Here is a 19,430-nt window from a genome sequence, read left to right as displayed (position 1 = left end):
AGATAGCCTCACCTTCCTTCCATGAGCAGGTGGTGGGTTTTAAGTGCCACTGTTAGCAGCCCAGTGCCCAACTCACAGTGCCACCAGGATGCCAAAGAAGACGGATTACTGAAAAGACAGGAAAGAAAGAAGGAACCATACTGGATTTCAGAAGAGACTAACTTGGCTCTAAAATGAAGAGAAGGTAAAGCAACTAGAAGAAATAAGGAAGGGAGCTAAAGACAATATTCAAAGGGCAGCTCAAGAAGACACAGTATTTAATGAAATATGCAAAGACCCAGAGTTAGAAAACCAAAGGAGACCAAGCGTGGCATTTCTCAAGCTAACAGCTGAAGACAAATTCCAGCCTCGAGTTAAAATCTTGATGGATTCTGCAGGCAAAATAATGGAACAATTGAAAAAAATTATTATACTAAAAAGAATTGGTAGATGTTCAACCATTTCAGAAAGTAGTAACCTATGACCTAGAACCACTGGTGTGGAAGGAAAAAGTTCAAGCTGCACTGGATTCCCACGGTAACCCGATTGCAGGTTTCTGAGACTGCAAGTCTGCATGGGAGCAAGAGCCTTATGTTTCTCCCAACTGCTGACCTTACTGTTAGTAGCCAATGTGTGAGCCACAGTACTGACATTTCTGAACACTAAAATGCAACTCGATAAGATACCTACATATACCCGTTCTGACTCACCTACAAATTGGACTTAACATTTTGTCACCCTAAGGAACTAATGTCGTTGTGATCGGGGACTGCCTCAGATCCATCTCTTGAACAGTTCATATTTTGAAGGTGAGGAACCCAGGTTGCTCTGTGACCCTTACAGATCTAATCAGTGGTGTGGTTTCCCCACAGGACCGCTGAGGAGATGAGTCAGCCAGGACCCTCCGGAGATGGCGATGTGGCTACAGCACTGCATCGCCTTAGTCTGCGTCGACAGAACTACTTAAGTGAGAAGCGGTTCTTTGCTCAAGAATGGGAGCGGAAGATCCAGGTTCTAGCCGACCAAAAAGAAGTTGGTAGTGGTGGCACCACCCCCACCGAGAGCATCGCTACTCTCTGTACCGACCGCTCGGAGATAACGGACCTCAGCAGTGCCAGTTGCCTTCGGGGGTTTATGCCAGAAAAGCTGCAAATCGTCAAGCCCCTGGAAGGTGAGAGAGCCATAAGCGGAGCAGCCCTTTCCCAGCCATGTGTTGCAGTGGACTCTCCTGCCTCTTGAGGGAGACCTTTCTCTCTGCAGTCTCGGGGAGGGGCAGTGCTGTCGTTTGTGGGACGTGAGTGAGTGAAGAGGGGGCCTTTCTGGCTGACATGTGGTGTCCCTTACACTAATGTGAGCGAGTAAGTCTCCTTGTTCTTTGTTAAGGAGTATCATTGACAGCCATTTTCATGGTAAGATAAATGGGGCGTGATAAATAAAAATGATATAATCCTCCATCTGAACCCACCTTTTGAAACAAACTTATTTGCCCACAAAATGTAATTTAGAGACGTATGTACTTGGATTTTTCTTTTTCCCCCAGTCGATTAACACTTTGGCAAGTTCCCAAGACAGAACCGAAATTTAATATAAATATTTTTTTGTTTTCTGAAGCATTAACAATCTTCAGATGATTCTCTGCAGATGATTACCTTCAGATGATTACCTTCACAGTTGTACTGTAGACAAAATCATTATAACCCTGCCCTGAGATGAATTTCCACTCCTGGGAACCCTATCGAAGGGTCCGAACTGCCCACCAGGGTTTCCAAGCTGAACTCCTTCAGCAGCAGACTCCCACATCTTCTGCAGTGCAGCTGAAGGATGCCAACTGCCAACCTTTCCGTTAGCGACTGTGCACTGAGCCACCAGGGCTCCCGAGGGGGCCTGTAAGAGCCCTAAAACTCCAGTGATCACCAGCTTAGTTTATTGACTCACGGTCCGTGCAGGCATTTGCCGCAGTGCACGTGTGCAGGATGAAAGGACTCCCGTGACGGGGTGTAAAGATTTTGCATCTGGTGCCCATGCTCAGGGTAACCCTTCGTCAGGGTTCCGGGGTACAGCCTCCTTTTCTCACCTCCTCATCATCCCCGAGGAGCTGGGGAGGAGAATTTTGCTCCAGATGGGGAGGTAATAACTACCAAAAATCTGAGATGCCTTTCGGCCTGGGAGCCTGGTTTTCGATTTCAGAGTTCAGAGGCATAGTCCCCGCCAGAGGAGTCTTGATGTTTGGCACAGCGCGTAAATACCACGCCCGTTCTGAGGAACACAGCTGCTCTTGCAACATTGCCTCACTCGGCTTCATCCTTAGGCTGGGTGTTTTGCTGTTTTGTTGTTTGGCTATTTCATCGTTTGCCAGTTCAACAGTTTCTGCATGTATTATTCAGTGACATTAATGATACTCTTCAAATTGCTCTAGCTGTCCTTTGTAATGCTAACTTTAGAAATTGATTATTCTTCCTACCTGTAGTAATCTTGTCAGTCTTCCAGTCTCCCACAGGGCACCTTCATTTACCAAAATAGTAAGCCCAAAGAACTAATTATTATCATTATTACCATTTCACATGTACTGTTCACTTCTGTTCAAAGTTTAAGACTTGTGGGTGATGTGAGGCACACCTTTTGTTTTCTTGCACACTCAGGATCACAAACTCTACACCATTGGCAGCAGCTTGCTCAACCAAACTTGGGAACCATTCTTGACCCACGACCAGGTGTCATCACTAAAGGCTTTACCCAGTTGCCCAAGGACACCGCCGTCTATCACCTCTCAGATTTGGAAGAGGATGAAGAAGAGGGAATCACTTTGCAAGTTCAGCCCCCTCTTCAAGTGGAGCAGAAAGCTTCAATGTCTGAGCCCGTGACAGGGATCTTCCTCCCACCCATGACTTCAGCAGGTGAGCCGGGTACAGGTTGGCTTTAGCCGAGTAGCGAGTGGTACTTTGCATTCTGACTTACTGTGTGGTCAGCTGGTTAGCTCTGCACAAAGCTCACTGCGACGTCGTACTTAATCTTGGAGATCGAAGATAGTGGAAAAACAGCACTAGCTATGAGTGGCCGTTCTAATCGTCTTCTCTCTGCTTCAGGAAGCCCTGCACAGACAGACAGGAATGAGAGTCCACCGGTGGTTCTCAAACGAAGGTCATTGAGAATTCCAGAGTCTTACCTGTGAGGGTTATAGCTACTGATATCTACCATTCTAGAAACCAAGCTTGATAAAGTTTTAAAACACTAATTCATTTAAAAATAATAGTTATGTAACACAACTAACATGTTTTGTGAAAGTGACTTTATTAAATTGGCGGGCTGCCTCATGCTCTGGCTCCTGGTGCCGCCTCCGCCGCTCCTCTGGCGCTCTTCTGGTGCCACGGCGCCTCCTGGATCAAGGCGGTTGAACACTCAGGGACCTTGGGTCTCAGGGACAGGTCTCAGTCTCGGACCTTCTCTTTGGCTGCTGGTCGTCCGATTCCCTCCGACTGCCTCTGAGATGGCTCATTTTATACCCAGTGGGGTGGCAGTCACAGTGAACCTGTTAATCACTCACAGCTGAGTCCTGGTAGTGTCTGCCCTGCCTTCTCTTACCCAGACACACCAGGAAAGAGTTGTTTGGTGGGAGTTAGAGAGATTCTAACTAGAAGAGCCACATTAAATAATGTATTCCACTATGCACCTATCGAACTTTTCATACTTTATTACATTACACCAGACCCAGTGGTCTAACTTAATATTTTGAATGTATCTTTTATCCACCTGTGGTTTCATAACACAATGCATTGATCCTTTGGAAAGCATTTGTTATGCAGATTTCCTAAATGAAATATATTATCTAATATATTAAAACCACATGCATTAACATCACCACCCAGCTTTTCAGAAAAGCCTTTAAGTACTAAGAAGCTTTCAAACTTAAACATCAGTTATAGGCCGATTATATCAGCTGACTGGAAGCCCACCAAATGCCCCGTTCTGCTGAGTAGTCCTCGCTGTTTATTCTTTCAAGTGAAACTATACGTCCCATAAAAACATTAGTCAGACAATGACAGAAGTGCCTTTCTTTTTTGGAACAATTTAGCTCAACACTGAGCAGAAGTGTACGCCCCATTGCATCACACAGACTATCGAAAACATAAATAATTTTGACTGCGTTCTCAAACACATTCTTAGGTGAATGTGGATTGTTTTCCTCCTTTCTTACTTGTGAGTCCATATGAGTCCAGACGCTCTACAGCTGGTATCGTCTTGACTTGTTTTAAGAAGCCAGCTGTCCACTGTTGCCTTTCGCACCATCATTACAAACGTGGCCTCATTGCTGGCAAAGTCATTTTGACTTTGTCGTTTCCCACGGGGCCTGCAGACCACGCCTGGAGAACCACTGCATCGGTAGTGTGGCTCGGTGATGGTGGCTAGATGTTTTGGTGTTTGGAATGCCTTCTTTCAGAAGGTGTGCCTCCCACTTGTGCTTTCATTCTACCTTTTGACATAGAGTGGGACAGTCTGGAAGGGTGAGCTATATATCCCAAGGTGATGCTAGCACAGCCTTGGTGTTTCCTTCTCCGATTTGGCAATCTTTAGAACAAAAGGCATTTGATAAATACTGTATTATTAACAAGTAATGATCAACTCTTTATATTACCAACCTTGTCTTTTGATTTTATATTTTATTCCCTGACATCCTCCTAAAGTTGCAGCCCCAAACCCAGGAAAGTGTCTGTCATTCACAAACTCGACATTCACCTTCACCACCTGTAGGATACTGCATCCTTCTGACATCACTCAGGTCACCCCCAGGTAAGAATCTGGGCATCCTGGGGCTTCACTGCTTCTCATGCGTGGTTCCATCCAGTTTTGTTTACTCGCATTCACATTTGTTCTCAGAGTTTTAACAAATGTTAGCTGATAATTTGTCTTTAAACTATTTTCCTCATGCACTTTCTCATTTGGTCTTTGAAGTAGGCAGGCAAGTATATATTATAGACATGACGAAACTGAGCCATCGAATGGTCAGGTAATTGAACCGCAGAGCAGTAGTCAATGACCAACCTGGGGCTGAAACACCTATTCCAACACTTGTTCCAGGGGGTTAATTAAGCCACACTGCTGCCGTTTCTATCCAGCCAATTCTCAAAGGCACCTAAGAAAGCTTCCGATGATAGCTATTAAAACTACAGGGGTAATGTTAACTAGGAGAAAGAAGTATCAACTAATGTTAAAATAGAGAGATGAGTAAGTTTAGTATACGAATTGTACCAAAGCCTATGTGCTTGCTAACATAGGCCATTTACTTGAATCTTAACTCCTAACTTCCATTTTGAGAAGGAAGAAGATTATGATTCACAGACTACAAGATTCTAACAAACTGTTTTTTAGGAGAGCATTTGGAGGGCTAGCGAGTGAAGCTCTCAATGAAGTCTGGAATGAACAGGCATGCCTGCCTGTCCCACGCTGGTCTGACAAAGTGCTGTATGAAATTGGTTCCTGAGAGACTCTCCATTCAGGCCGATAGCATCATGCTCAGTGTGTGATGTGGGGAAAGGATAGGCAAATTCTACAGTCAAGTGGGAATGAAGGAGGTGGAAGACTAGGAATACATGCACTCTGCTGTGCAGTGTGTAAACTCCACCAGTCAGGTTCTTAGCTGGACGGACTTGACCAAGGAGTCAGACTTGTGTGAATTTTTCCCTTTTTATACATTTGGTATTCTAGAAAATTTCTTATCCTCCATTTACATTTTGTTCATTAGCCTGATACATCTTAATATGTTGAGTATTTTGTATTGAAGTAAGTTGTCTGAAATGCTGATAGCATTTGCCCTGGGGTGGGGTGGCGGGGAGAACTGGCCAAAGAAGCACTGCCTCTTCATTCCATATTACCTTCTTTCAGGTGCCTGTCCCTGCACAAACTCGGCCTTTGCCTTCAACTGGTGCGGTCCGATAGTTCCTATTTTGTGTGCTTCACTGCCTTCTCCCCTCTCCCATTTAACTGCATAGGAGAAAGAGATTCTTATAGCTGTCAACGGTTTTAACTTTAGTTTTGTTTTCGTTTTTTAATTTCCCAGAAACACATGTTCTAAGTCAAGGTTGAGAGCAGTTCATTCCATGGGAGCTTCATATGACTATTATTTGGAGTTAGCATTTCTTGAGAAAATGGAAATTTTAACATGTGGAGGTTATTTATTTTTCAGAAGTAGAAAGTTGAAAGGTTAAGAAGTTAATTGCTCTTTAGAGCAACCTCTTAGGTTTAGCAAATGCTGGATTTTCCAAAAACTTGAAGGATTAGTAATCAGTGCTTCATTACCTTTGGGTGTAGTTCTTTTTTTTTTTAATTATTGATATATTAATCAAAATTCTAATGATCCATTTTAGTATTTTAGTCTGTAAATTTAAAAAATTTATATCAGAAAACGCAGATGTATACCTTCAGGTATACCTTTGCATTTAAATTTAAGAATGTTTTAGTGTTAAAATTTAAAAGTACACCAACCTTTTCATGTTCTGTTGAAAAGAAATGTATTTTAATAAGTTAGTCATTAAGCTGCATAATATAAAAAAAATGAACCAATCATTGACGTGTCATGTCGGAATTTTTATTCCTTCAATCTATTCCTCAGGGTCCAGGTACTAATCTGGTACCAAATCCCTTATGTATAACTTATAATTATGTATAATCATGTATAACTAAGGATAACTTACAATTACTTTAAGTACTTACTGACTTGGAAATTGCTTTTTATCCCTAAACTCTTTCTTCCTTTTTTGTCTGTTTCTGAAGTTCTGGGTTCCCTTCACTCTCCTGCGAAAGTCGTGGAAGCAGTTCATCGGGCACAGCAGTCCCTTCTCCTGCCCTGTCCTCCTGCAGACTCAGTACTGGGCAGTCCATCACCAACCGACGGGATTCTACTATAACTCTCAGTAGCACCATGAGTCTGGCCAAACTTCTCCAAGAGCAAGGCATCTCGGCTACAGTGTACCATAGCCCAGTTTCAGCGAGCCCCTTCCTCCAGTCTCCCCCCAAAACCCTGACTATCCCTTCCACTCCACCAAATTCACCTTCGCACTCCCCCTGCCCGTCCCCATTGCCCTTTGAATCTCGAGCACATGCCTCTGAAAATTTCTTGGCCTCCCGACCAGCTGAAACATTCCTCCAGGAGATGTATGGCCTGAGACCTTCCCGGAACCCCCCTGACGTTGGCCAGCTGAAGATGAACTTGGTGGACAGGCTCAAGAGACTGGGGATAGCCAGAGTGGTCAAGACCCCCAATGCCCAGGAAAAAGGAAGAAGCCAAGAAACAGAAATTGGTCTTCAAAAACCAGACTCTGCCGTTTATTTAAATTCGGGTAGCAATTTATTAGGAGGACTGAGGAGGAACCAGAGTCTTCCAGTCATGATGGGTAGGTATGGAACCCCAGTTTGCACATCCTCACCCAAAATGGGTGTCGTGAAGGAGGACTGAGGCTCAACAGTGACCTAACTTCATGTACGGTAGACATGCACGGGCACGCGAGGGGAAAGTATGTCGTAGGAGGGTTGGGAACGTGCAAAGGGGCAAGTGGTAGGAGGGAAACGGAGCTGGAATGAGGCCCTAACGGACCAGGTGTGGTAAATGAAATTGATCAGTGAAGGGACCGTGAGTGTTTGGAGACGGGCAAAGGCAAGTTTAATACACTCCTTCCGGTAGATTCTCTTGTCATGAAAATAGATGGTGAATAACAAGGTTCTTTAATAATGCAACATACCAGAAATCCTGAACTTGCTAACCCATTTTATTTCAGGTAAGCAAGCTGAAGCAGGGAGAACTTGGGTTAGAGAGAGAGAGAAAAGAAGAGTTTGTTGCTTAAAGCCATGGGTTAAACTCCATGTGTTACTGAGACACGGTGGTCAGAAGGTGATGGTTTCCCCTGTGGGTGTCCCTTCTCTCTACAGGTATGTTACAGCATTAGCAAAGCAAGAACTCTTACCTTTTTGCACAAGATCAGAAGTGGAAACTCCCCTTTTCTTAGGTTTTCAGGCCTTTGAGCCACCGGGAGCATAAATACCACCCAAATTCCTTTTGTATTTGCAATGAATGAAGACATCTGGCTGTTTTTTAAATTTGTATTTTTACGCAGCCTGCGCACACGCACAAACACAACATGGGTGGGCAGTGGGCCTGAAAGAGGCCTACTTGAAGCAAGAAACGGGGGTTCCGGTGGAACCAACGAAACTCCTTTCCAGAGTACTTCCTTTGGTAAGCACAGTGACCAAGAAATATGAACCTAATCAAAGGGCATTCAAATATCCTTGGAGGCTGCCAGGAATTAAGCAGAAGTGCAATCAATAGGAATTAGGGGATGTTGTCTATTATATAAAACTTTTATATGGAACATTGATTGCAATTAAATATTTTCCAAAGTATGCTATGCATATTTTTAATGAACAATGACATGTATTTGCATAAAAATTCTCAGGCACATTAAATTATAAACTTAAGTCAATCCCTGGTGCTTCCTTTGAGATCATATGTTGTTTTGTTCTTAATGTGATCAAATGTGCGCACACCTGTCTGGTACTAGACAGCAGTAGAATTAGAGAATGAACTGCTTAAAGGGAGAGTCAAAGCATTTGTGTTTTCTCTGGGCTCCCCCCACCACCCTTTTTTTTCCTCTTTTAATTTAAACTGAAATGGCCGGTGAGCCTTTTGGGGTAAGCTTCAGCAGTCATCAGGGTGACGCAGGCTGTGAGCTGATCGAGGTCTCAGCAGCTTCAATGAGTCAGGGCCGTTCTGGAGCGAATGACAGGCGGGATGGAGAGAAGTGAAGAGGGACTGATTCTAATTGTTTCTCAGAAGAGGGATGAGCCTATTTATTTGGGTGCTTAATATGCAAATGTGCTGAAAGACAAGTGGCTGGACCCAGAAGGATCTTGCTCCTGCCTGTTCCCAGGCCACAGGGAGGGCCTTCCTTCCGCTTGCCTTTCTTCCCCAATAGCAGTGTGCTCAGAAGGGTAGGAAGACCAACATCCAGGAGGGTAAGAATGCGGGAGAGTTCTCTACCCTTTTTATAGCTTGTTGATAAAATTGTTCTAACTTCCCCCAAACTGAAACTGTGAGGTCTTCTTCACCCCTTTCTCCTCTGTCCATTCAGCCAGCTGAAGTCCGCAGAGCGGACGGACGCACAGAAAGGGGCTCTGCAGCCCAAGTGACTCTCGGGTCTCCCCGCCCGGCGGGCATTACGCTGGAGGGCCTGCTGGGCCGATTTCCGAGATACTCCAGTTCACTCCTTAATAGCAGCGTGGGAGCTTGTCTTTCGTGAGGAAACTAGCCAGTTGGTAAAGCTTTTTATTCTCTCAAAAAACTAGTCTTCTGTTGCCTGAGCATTTCATCAGCTCCCAAGAAACATCAAGCAGAGGAAGAATCAAGGCCCAGAGAGTAGTACAAAGTACCAAATGATCAGATTTATATATAGATTATAAATAGCTGTAAATTGAGCTAGACTTTTATAGTGCTCTGTATTGAATTATATTTAATACATTTTAAAGAACTGATATATAAACAACCAGATCATTACTTTTTTTCCAGGGGGGGCGGGCACGGTTAAAAAGCCCTGGTGGCCCAGTTGGCTAAGCACGTGCCTGCTCACCCAGACGCCTGTTGATGGTGCCTGGCAGTCTGCTGCTATGGAGCTTGCCACCGTGGAAGTCCCGTGGGGCAATTCTGTGCTGCCAGTAGGGTCCCTATGAGTCTGCTGAACTGGGGGCCGGTGTCTAGGAAAATTAGCCAAATCAGCACATCTGTTTAAAGGAACCAGAATTAGGTTTTTGAAAAGGAGGATGATGATGTTCCACCAAAAAACAATAATTTTAGACCTGTGTGTGCTGGTTTCTAGGAACAAAATCTTTGTCCAGTAGTAGGTTTTGCTGCATTTGGCATTTTCAGCAAAAAATTCGTGTTGAGTGCAGCCTGGAAATCTCTACTGTGATGGAATTGTGGGCAGAGCCCTAGGGAAAGACTGAGTCGGCAGCTAGTTTTTCCTCAGCTTACCTCTGACCCTTGGGCACCACTCTCGTTTCAGTTTCTCTGTAACATCAACTACCGTGTACACTCGAGTATAAGCTGACCCGAATATCAGCTGAGGCACCTAACTTTACCACAAAAACTGCATTAAAAATGTGCTGAAAAACTCGGTGTACATACGGTACGTGCTTTCTTAACACCATAGGAAACCTCAGTTGCTTTTCCCTCCAAAAATGTTTTCCGTGACTATTACCTCAGGTACTGCAGAGTTACTCTTTCAAATAGGAATATCTCTATGAGCTCAGAACGAAGGGTTTTCACCTAAGAGAAATCATTTTACAACATTGGTGATCCCAAATCATGTAAATAGCCTTAAATAAAAATGAAGGAACATTGTTACAGTCATTTTTTAAATGTTTTGTGCGATATGTCTTTCCTTTGACATACAGCACAGACTTTGGCAAGGGAAGGAAGGAAGCTAGAAGCTGCTCATCGGAGCCAATTGTCAGTATTCAAAGCTTGTTTCTTGCAACCACGAGAACTCGTGATTATTGCTTGTTAGTTATTAACGTTGGTGGCATCTGGAGCTCGCCGTGCTGGTGTTTAATGATCACTTCTCTGATGGCAGATGGGTGCAGGCCACCGCTCCACCAGCAACACAGCCCCCAAAACACACTGCCACAGAGTTCTTTCAGACTCCCTGACCCTGAGTAGGGTTTCTGAGACGGTAGATCTCTGCAGGAGTAGACAGCCTCATCTTTCTCCCATGGAGCGGCTGGTGGGTTTGACCCACCAATCATGTGGGCAGTCTCCCAACACCTCTACAGACAAAACAATAGCAGCAAAATGGCGGACACAGATTGGTTGCTTAAGGAGCACAGCCACCCAGGAGTGGGCATCACTGCCGTCTGCCTGAGGCCAGAGAAACAGGATGTATTATTTGGTACCTGGGACTTTCAACTTTATCAAACAACTCTTTGTGCACCTACTTTTGCTTTATCAAATGTAAATCGGATAATAAACGTTAACATCTTCTTAAATTTTCACTGTCTTGTCTGCTTTTGTCTTTGGACTCTGCACCAAGCTCACGCCATTAAGCCCATTCTGACCCATACGGAGCAGATCGGACAGGGTAGAACTGCCCCTCTGAGTTCCTGGACGACAACTCTTCGTGGCAGTAGAAAGCCCCATCTTTCTTTTGCAGAGGGGCTGGTGGTTTTGAACTGCTCACTTTGTAGGTCGCAGCCCAATTCGTAACCATAACACCACTCCGGCTCTCAGCAGCAGGTTTCCCACTGTGCTGCTTCTGCTGTCGGAAACAGCCTCCATTTGTCAAACTCACACAAGCCAACAGACGTCATTCAGAAGTGAGCTGTCTCTATATCATATTGTTTCCTTAGAAAGTGACACCACTGAAAAAGAAGGTTTAAGTCACCGATGCACATCTTAAGTTTGAGACCAGGAAGTAGGAAGCATTTCTTAGAGCCCACAACGTACTGTTGACACTCTTATTGAGAAAGTTTCCAGTAAACTAAATTTGAAACTTGTTAACTAAAAAAAACACTCCTTTGACAGTTTTTTTTGTATCTCTCACAATTGAATTGCCTTAAAAAACCCTCAGAATTATGAATACTTTGGGGGAATAAGCCACATGTGAACTGTATTCTTTGCTATGGACGTCAGTGATATTTAAGCCCAAAACATTCCGATGAGGTTAAAGATTGGGATTGAGCATGTTGCTGATATCCGTCTGTTTCCCTTGAGTTAGAGTTAAGGTAATACCAGTATCTAGAATATGTGAATATATGTGTATGCAGGGAGAGCAGAACAGTGTAGACTAGGTTGTTCTGGACATTCCTTGGCTTTAAATATTTCCTCTATTGATTCCTAACTTTTTTCTAGCGCAAACTCCCTTTGAGCTTCAGACACCTATAATAAACCATCAGGCACCACCACTTGGCTATCTCCCGGATATCTCAGATTCACCATGTTCAGAACTATCTCATGATCTGTTCTGCGTCTGCGTATCTCCCAGGCTTCCCGCATCTCGATAAACGGCACCATCCAATCAACTGCTTCAACGAGAAACCCAGGAGCCATCGTTTTCACTCCTTTCCCCCTGACATCCAATCCGTCCCCAAGTATTATGCTTCCTCTTCCCCATCCCCACTGCAGCTTCAGCTGAGGCCACCCTTGTCTCGTCTGAACCACTGCCACAGATGGCTGAGTGGTTGCCCGGCCTCCTAGCTTGGCCTTCCTAATGGCTTCTGGGCCTCGCAGTCAACACGACCTACTCTGCAGGTCTCTAATCAGGTCTATTCCCTGCTTAAAACTTGTCTGGCTCATTAGCTGAGAAGAAAATGCCCAGCTGTAAATTCCCACTGCAACTGAAGAGTCCCTTAAGATAAGATCCAGGTGCCTTTATTGAACGCACCCATCTCTAAGACAGGAACTTCACAGCAGGGCCTGGTGCACAGCAGACAATGAATGAATGAGCAGATGGCTTTGATAACTGTTTTTGAGCTAGTGGCCCACTCTTGGGCCAGGAGATCAAGCTAGTTAAGTGCAATGAGGTTTAATGGGGGCAGGGGTAGGGAGTGGGGGAACAGACAAGAACAAGTCAGAAGTGTCTTACTACATAACATGTTTAAGGTTTGAAATGTATTAAGCTATAGTTCTTACAATTAGTTGTATAGTAAACTACAAATGGAAGCCACTTGTCTGTAGTAGACTAGATTGACGACGAGATAGCTGCTGTCCCCTCCAATCCATGGAGACCTGTGTACACCAGAATGAACCTTTGCTTAGTTCTGCATCATCCTCACAAATCCATTGTGGCTGTAATGTCAACCCATCTTACCCGGGATCTCCCTCCTTCGCCCTGGCCCCCACTTCCCCAAACACGATGCCCTCCTTCAACGACCTGCCCTTCCTTCATGATGATGTATCAGAGAAGCGAGCGATTTAAACAATGTTCTGTTGGAATCCGTAAGGTTTTCACTGGAAATACGTCCAGGGGGTTTTGTTTGTTTTTTCCTAGTCTAGAAACAACGGAAAGCTGTCCCGCGGGCAATCCTGCCAGTGCATGCCCGTACTGGTGCCACACCTTCCAGCAGCACAGCACGCAAGCCTCCCCCGCATGACAAACGCGGCAGAAGCGATGCCAAGTTGTTGTTACTGTTGTTTTCCTCGACACTGAGAGAAAGCAACATTGGGGGGCGGGATTTGATGTCCTTAGGGCCGGAAGAAGCCACCCCTGTGCAGGAGAGCTTCAACTTCACAGATTTCAAAGCCATTTTCAGTTCAAGGGGGCAGGTGCCCACTGCAGACGTTCAGGTTCTTGTGAGCAAATGGCACAGACGTTCAAAATCTGTTACCGATTCTGTTTGGCAATTACTGCCACAGACCAATTATACTTCCGAGTGCTATCTCATTCTATTTCCTCCGGAAGTGCGTCTATCGCTTGTTTTGCCTGGTGGCGGGTGGTGACGTAGAAAGCAGAGTCGCGGCTGTGAATTCCTGGCTGGTTGAGGGTGGTCACAGTCCGGGCCTCGGAGGAGGGTTTCTTCACTGGGCGCTACTCCAAGAGCTCGGAGCCAATGAGGTTCTGCCATTCTGTTTCCACAGCAGTGAAATAAACAAGCCTTTGCCAGCCACCTCCCAAGAACAAGCCAACCTCACGCTCCAGGCCCAAGTCTGGGGAGTCTGAAGGCAGGGAGCGGCGGTCTGTAGCGTGGCTGTGGCCGCAGGATTGAGACTCGGCCGGACTGTCTTTCGAACCGGGAACTCCCGGTCAAGGCCGTTGAGCCTTTCGGAAGCCTTTGATTGGATGCACTGGGAGGCGGCCGCCGGGCTTCCCCATCGGGAATAATTTTCCGTTTTGGCTTTTCAATCAACTGGAATAGCCACTCGAGGCTGAAATTCTGGAACCTCTGGATCTGACCTACTCTGATTTCAGAATAACCGTGTGGGTGCCTTTAAAACTTTTGACTTGAGGAGGCGGTGCATGGGAAAAAACAAACTGGGGGGCAGTTCCAGGTAAGCTCTGTGGAAGGGGTGTTTTATATCATATTGTTTCCCGCTGGTTCTTCATACTAACGGCCAACTCTCAGAAAACTCAGCTGGCTCACTGCTGACTGCCCTGTCACCAATTCGTACATTTTGGCGGCTGACTTTCAGGTAAAATCATTTCAGAGGAATTCGGGAAAGGAAAAGAGGAGGAAGAAAGAAACCGTAAAACAAAAACATTCTTAGAGCCGTGTGTGTGTGTGTGTGTGTGTGTGTGTGTGTGTGTGTGTGTGTACGTGTGTTATAGAGTTGCTGTAAGTCCAAACTGATAACACATAACAACTATATATCATTATATATATGGATTTGTTTATATGTTACCATGGCTTCAGTTTGGCACAGAGCTGCTTCCTAGGGTGTCCCAGGCTGTACATATTTAGGGAGGGAGACTGCCTCATCTTTCTCCCACTGAGCCGCTGGGAGGTTCAAACCACCAAGGTTTCAGTTAGCAACCCAATGCTTAAACCACAGCACCACTAGGGCTCTGGTTTGGGGTTTGTTTGTTTATTCAATTATGTAAGTTTTCTAAATTAGATATAGAATTCCTATGAATCAATCCTACACAATTCTGTAAATTGGTGTAAAGATCACCTAATCTTTTAAAGAATTTATACAAATAAGAGCACATTTTACATCTATTCATAGACCATTCTACATCCTTAGAACATTTCTGGAAGGGCAGCCCACAGCAGCTGTTCAGAGTGGTTTCCTCTTGGAAGGCTAATGTTTAGCTGGTGTGCACGGCTATTGAAATATGGAGATTCTGCTGTTCCGGTTGGTAAATGACCGTTGTCCACATCCCTCCAAACGTCCTCCCTGCAGCCTTGTTTGCCCCACGCCCTGGGACTCGCAGACCTGTCTCATGATTCCCAACTCTGTTCTCAAGTGCTCTGTCCGTTACACTTATTCATAAAGTTACAGTTATTCGTAAAGTTACACTTATTTGTAAAGTCCAGATAATAATCGACTGTGTACTGTGGAACAGGCTCACAGTAAGCACTCAATGATAGTAAAGTTTACACTGCTTTTGAGTCAAGTCTGCTGGGTGGCAAGAGCGGAGGTGTTACCCTTCCCCACCCCTCCCCAGCCCCAAGCAAGACCTGCAGCAGATCAACATCGCCTGCGGACTCCACATGGAGACGCTGGGCCTTCAGCTTTCATCCTCTTGTTCTTTCCCCGTTTTAGCAAGATCCTGATCCAGCAGCCCAGACTGCCCATGACCTTGAATCATGTATCCCAATCCTCTGATCTACTGCACCTGCTGGGACCCCTGGAACCTGGGACCACGGAAGCTAATCAAGACCCCTCGGCCACCACACAAAATCTCTAAAGGGAAGCCCAAGTAAGGACTCGCTGGGGTAGGTGAAGCCCTTCAAGGGGCTTGAGTTCCACCTGCAGCCTTTCTTCTCTCACAGGTGGGGGGGGGGGCTTGACCTCAAGACGCCCTGGGACAGAGAGCAAGTGCCCAGGCCTTGGGCCTGAGGTTCCCTAGGACTGTCCAGGTTGGAAACATTTCTGTGTCCAGACCACACATGAGGATAAGTTAAAGTTAATGCTCACATGGGTTTAAGCATGTCTCTGTCATCTGTGGTTGGCTGCAGACGAGTTTTCTCTTGTCTTAATCTTATGAGGGTGCCTTCAAAAATAAGGTCCAACCAAAATAGTGACTTCTGAGGGAATCGATTGGGCCAAATAAATTCAAGTAAGAGAGGTCAGTTCAGAAGGGTATGGTGACTGTGTGAGAGGATTCCCAAGGGGTAATGTTGATAGATTTTCTTGACGGTATAGCCGATCATGAGCAGTTGGTAGGAAGAATTTTAATAAATGGAATACTGCATTGAAAAGAAAAAGGCCAGGACAGATGCCTCTGTGTGTCTGGGTTGACTAGAGAAAGAAATACAGAGGCCCTCAGATACGTGTAGAAGAGTTTCATATACAAGAGCAATTGTACATTAAGAACACATCCCAGCCCAGGCCAGATCAAGTCCATAAGTCCGATATTAGCCCATTTGTCTGATACCAACTATAAAGTCCTCTTCAGACTCCGAAAACATATGCAATGACGCCAAATGCAGGAAGACCACAGGCTAGAGGGTGTAAAATCTTGTGAATCCGGTGGTGGTAGAAGCATCTCAGCTCTGGCCGGGGTCTCCACATGGTTCCTCCAGTTCCCAAGGCAAAAGGTCTATCAGCATAGTGCCATGTGTCTTGTCAATAGAGTGTCTCTCAGGGAGTGAGCAGAGAGAGTCTCCCACCTCCAAGGAGGAAGAATAGGGATTCCCCGAATCCTCAGGGGAAGGCCATGCCCATACAGGGACCTCATTGGCTATGACCCGAATGACAGACTAGACTGCACCCCTTTGTTCTTCATCCTCTCAAGTCCCAAGTTGATACCAGATTATGGAACGACCACACTGACGATGCACCTGCTCATCCTGCAAAGGCAGCAAGAGCTCTCCTCTCCCCGAGGGTTTGTTGGGAAGCCTTACCCCCTCCATCCTACAGCCCCAGGCTCACTCTTTTAGACTTCCTCTTGTTCCCGAAGTTCAAAGAACAGCAAGAAGGAGCACGAATCCTTGGTGCCCGTCCAGGAGGCTGAAACTGCTACTCTGACATAGTGTCACTCTGGGGGGACAAGATTCTTTGGGAGGAAGGGCTAAAGAGAAGAGTATAGACCCAGATGACGTTTTTGTTCAATAAAGGTTTCTAGAACAAACAAACCTGTTTTGGGAGGACAGCCAGAATACTCATTGGAGGCGAGGGTGGTAAGACTTCATCTCACGTACAGTGGACATGTTCCCCGGGGAGACTGGTTCCGGGAAACAGGTCAGCACACAGAGAAAGTGCTCTCAGCAGCTGAATCGACGCACAGTGGCTGCAGCCAGGCGCTCCAGTGTCACCAGCGTGGGGCTGGCACAGGACCTGCTTCGTTCTCTGCGGCACAGCGTCGCTAGGCGTCCAGTCCCTAGCAACGACATGATGGGAGTGGCAGTACTTTCTGGTTTCCCCCATCTTTCAGTTTTTGGTACAGAATTTAGGTTCCCCTTGGGACTACAACTGTCTCAAGAATTAGAACAGTTTCTGAATTTTCATTTTTCACATCTTAATATTTATTGTTTCCCTTCCAGGCTAAGTCCTCTCGCAGCAGACTCAAAAAAACAAGATGACTGCCAACTAGCTATAAAACCCCTTATCCCAAAGTAAGTATGTTTATTTCCGTGCTGCAGAAGTGCTTGGAAGCGTGTCGATAAGGAATGTCCCTGCCTAGGTCTTCACAGCCCAGCTTGACTTCAATGAATCGCTGCCAGAGATTTCCAGAAGGCACCAAGGCTTTCCTGAACCTCAGACTCGATGTATAGATTCTGTGGCTCCCTAGTCCGGCAGCTTTCAAAGGCTTTACAAACAAGCCTCCAGCTAGATTGCCTCCCAGATGTTTCCTGTCTGGAGGCCATAGCACCTGACCCCTCAAGGGTAGAGCTTCAGGAAGCACCACTAACTTACTCTAGTGTATGTGTGTGTATGTGTGCTTAACTCACAAATTAGAATGCTTATCCACATTTTACAAGCTTAGAAGTAGAACTATTTAAGGCTTTTATGAACCTTTGCATCCCATTCACTTGGGAAACCCTTTGGAGACGCCTATTATTTGCTAAGGAGACTCTGGGTGGTACAAATGGTTCATATGCTCCGCTTCTAACGGAAAGGCCAACTCCTCATGGAGGTTCAAGTGCAAGTAGAAGTGCCTCAGAAGAAAGGTCTGGGAGTCCACTTCTGAAGAATCAGCCACTGGAAACCCACTGGATCACAGTTCTACACACAGACACGCATGCACGCACGCACGCACGCACGCACGCACGCACGGTGTGGCGTGAGTCAGAACAGACCCCAGGGCTCCTGGCAATGGCTGTGGTGATTCACTTTTATATATAGCATGCATAAAGATTTGAATGCAAAAGCAGTTTAAAATGAAATGTTCCCATCCCAATGGAATGTGTGTCTTTGTCCAGAACATTTATTTATATAGAATGCTTTATTCTCCAATGAATTGAGTGTGTGCGGTGGGTGGGTGTTTGGTAGAGAGAGAGACTTAAATCCAAGCAAAACAAAAGTGCTTCACCATCATAGGTAAGATGACTCCTGGGGCAGGAACATCTTCTAGGGCCTGAGCCTGTAGATTCTCCCACCACCAGGGTATGCGAAGAAGGTGGAGTGGGTGGTGCTCAGAGAGCAAAGGTGGGGTGGAGGGCCGGGCCAGTATGTTGCTTCTAAGCTCTGAACTTCTTGTTTTCTGGTTGTTTTCTGAGCAAACCTTCCCCTCTCGGAATGAAAATCAATTTTGGAAAACAGAGCATGAAATTACCTTATGTGAGTAAACATGGAAAGAGGGCAGTGGGACTAACCATGATAGAGCACCTACTGTGTGCAGGCATGAGCCTTTGCCCATACTTACCTCACTGAATTTTCCCAACGATCCTATGAGGAGGGGCTATTTATTTTTGCGTATTCAATGGGGGGAGCATCAAAAAGTTCATGGGATTATTCCATTGTCATATAATTCCATTTTTCCACAAACTTTAAAAATTGTCCCTTATCTCATATATGCTTGATAAGTGGCAGAACCAGAGCTTGAACTCAGCCAACGAGCCCCCAGAACCGGCATCTAATTACCACTCAAAACTACCTTGGGCAGCCGGAGAGGGTCCTGAGAAACCAGATAGAGAGAGCTCCTCCAGGCCAGACTAGAGTTCATGTTCAGACAAGCCTTTGTTGTGCTTGGGAACCACAGTGTGCTGCCGAAGGGAACCTTTGTCTTGTGAGGAAACTGAGGCACACAGGTGGTGATGAACTATTGGTAGGTGGCAGAGGCAGGATTCAAACTCAGGCTATCTGGTCCTCCAACTGAGTGGTTTCCACAATGCCCAGCTGCCTCCTAGCCTCTGGCCCCAAGGAAGAACTCAGAGGAGGTGCAGAGCTGAGGGGCCGAGCAAGGAGTGTGCTGTGGGAGAGTCTGTTTTGCACATTTTTGAGCTTGGAGGCCTCGGGGGTGGCTGAATGGGACACCGAGAAGCCAGCTGAATGCTGGGTTCTGATCTCAGGGGAACAGCCTGTGTCAACTATCAAGATGAACAGTGAGTGGGAGGGAGAGTGGCAGTGCCCTGAGTCCATCCAATGGGAGGAGGACAGGAGTAGACGATCTGTGGGGTCTTGGCACAGAGTCTGCGTTATGATCTCACCTTTCATCTTGGTGCCTAGGAAGTGGTGAACGTGTCACCTGGCTATCGCCTTGTTCGGAATCGGGAGCAGATTTCGGTCACCTTAGGGGATGAGCTGTTCGACCGAAAAAAGCCCTCAGACACGGAGATCACGAGCAAAATAGGAGCTTCCAGGTAACTTCCCC

At 45.9% G+C, this 19,430-nt stretch overlaps 2 protein-coding genes across 3 annotated transcripts in view; both read left to right on the top strand.

The window, feature by feature from the left end:
* TRAK2 (trafficking kinesin protein 2) overlaps nucleotides 1–11,004 on the top strand; it is a 63,585-nt gene extending 52,581 nt beyond the window's left edge. For both annotated transcript variants that reach the window (XM_045294612.1, XM_045294608.1), the window contains exons 13-16: nucleotides 852–1,150; nucleotides 2,619–2,873; nucleotides 4,659–4,764; nucleotides 6,745–11,004. In XM_045294612.1, coding sequence (XP_045150547.1) covers nucleotides 852–1,150; nucleotides 2,619–2,873; nucleotides 4,659–4,764; nucleotides 6,745–7,426 — 1,342 coding nt within the window. In that variant the 3' untranslated portion in view covers nucleotides 7,427–11,004. The remainder of the gene's footprint in view (nucleotides 1–851; nucleotides 1,151–2,618; nucleotides 2,874–4,658; nucleotides 4,765–6,744) is intronic.
* A 2,509-nt stretch (nucleotides 11,005–13,513) lies between these two features.
* Nucleotides 13,514–19,430, top strand: part of FLACC1 (flagellum associated containing coiled-coil domains 1) — a 39,174-nt gene continuing 33,257 nt past the window's right edge. The window contains exons 1-5 of the mRNA XM_045296636.1: nucleotides 13,514–14,002; nucleotides 15,218–15,374; nucleotides 17,161–17,232; nucleotides 18,337–18,397; nucleotides 19,286–19,419. Coding sequence (XP_045152571.1) covers nucleotides 15,262–15,374; nucleotides 17,161–17,232; nucleotides 18,337–18,397; nucleotides 19,286–19,419 — 380 coding nt within the window. The 5' untranslated portion in view covers nucleotides 13,514–14,002; nucleotides 15,218–15,261. The remainder of the gene's footprint in view (nucleotides 14,003–15,217; nucleotides 15,375–17,160; nucleotides 17,233–18,336; nucleotides 18,398–19,285; nucleotides 19,420–19,430) is intronic.

The sequence above is a fragment of the Echinops telfairi genome, unplaced genomic scaffold (genome assembly GCF_000313985.2).
Source record: "Echinops telfairi isolate 266 unplaced genomic scaffold, ASM31398v2 ScPeMD7_3;HRSCAF=10, whole genome shotgun sequence".
In the NCBI taxonomy this organism is placed as follows: Eukaryota; Metazoa; Chordata; class Mammalia; order Afrosoricida; family Tenrecidae; genus Echinops; species Echinops telfairi.
This window is presented reverse-complemented; position numbering and strand designations above follow the sequence as displayed.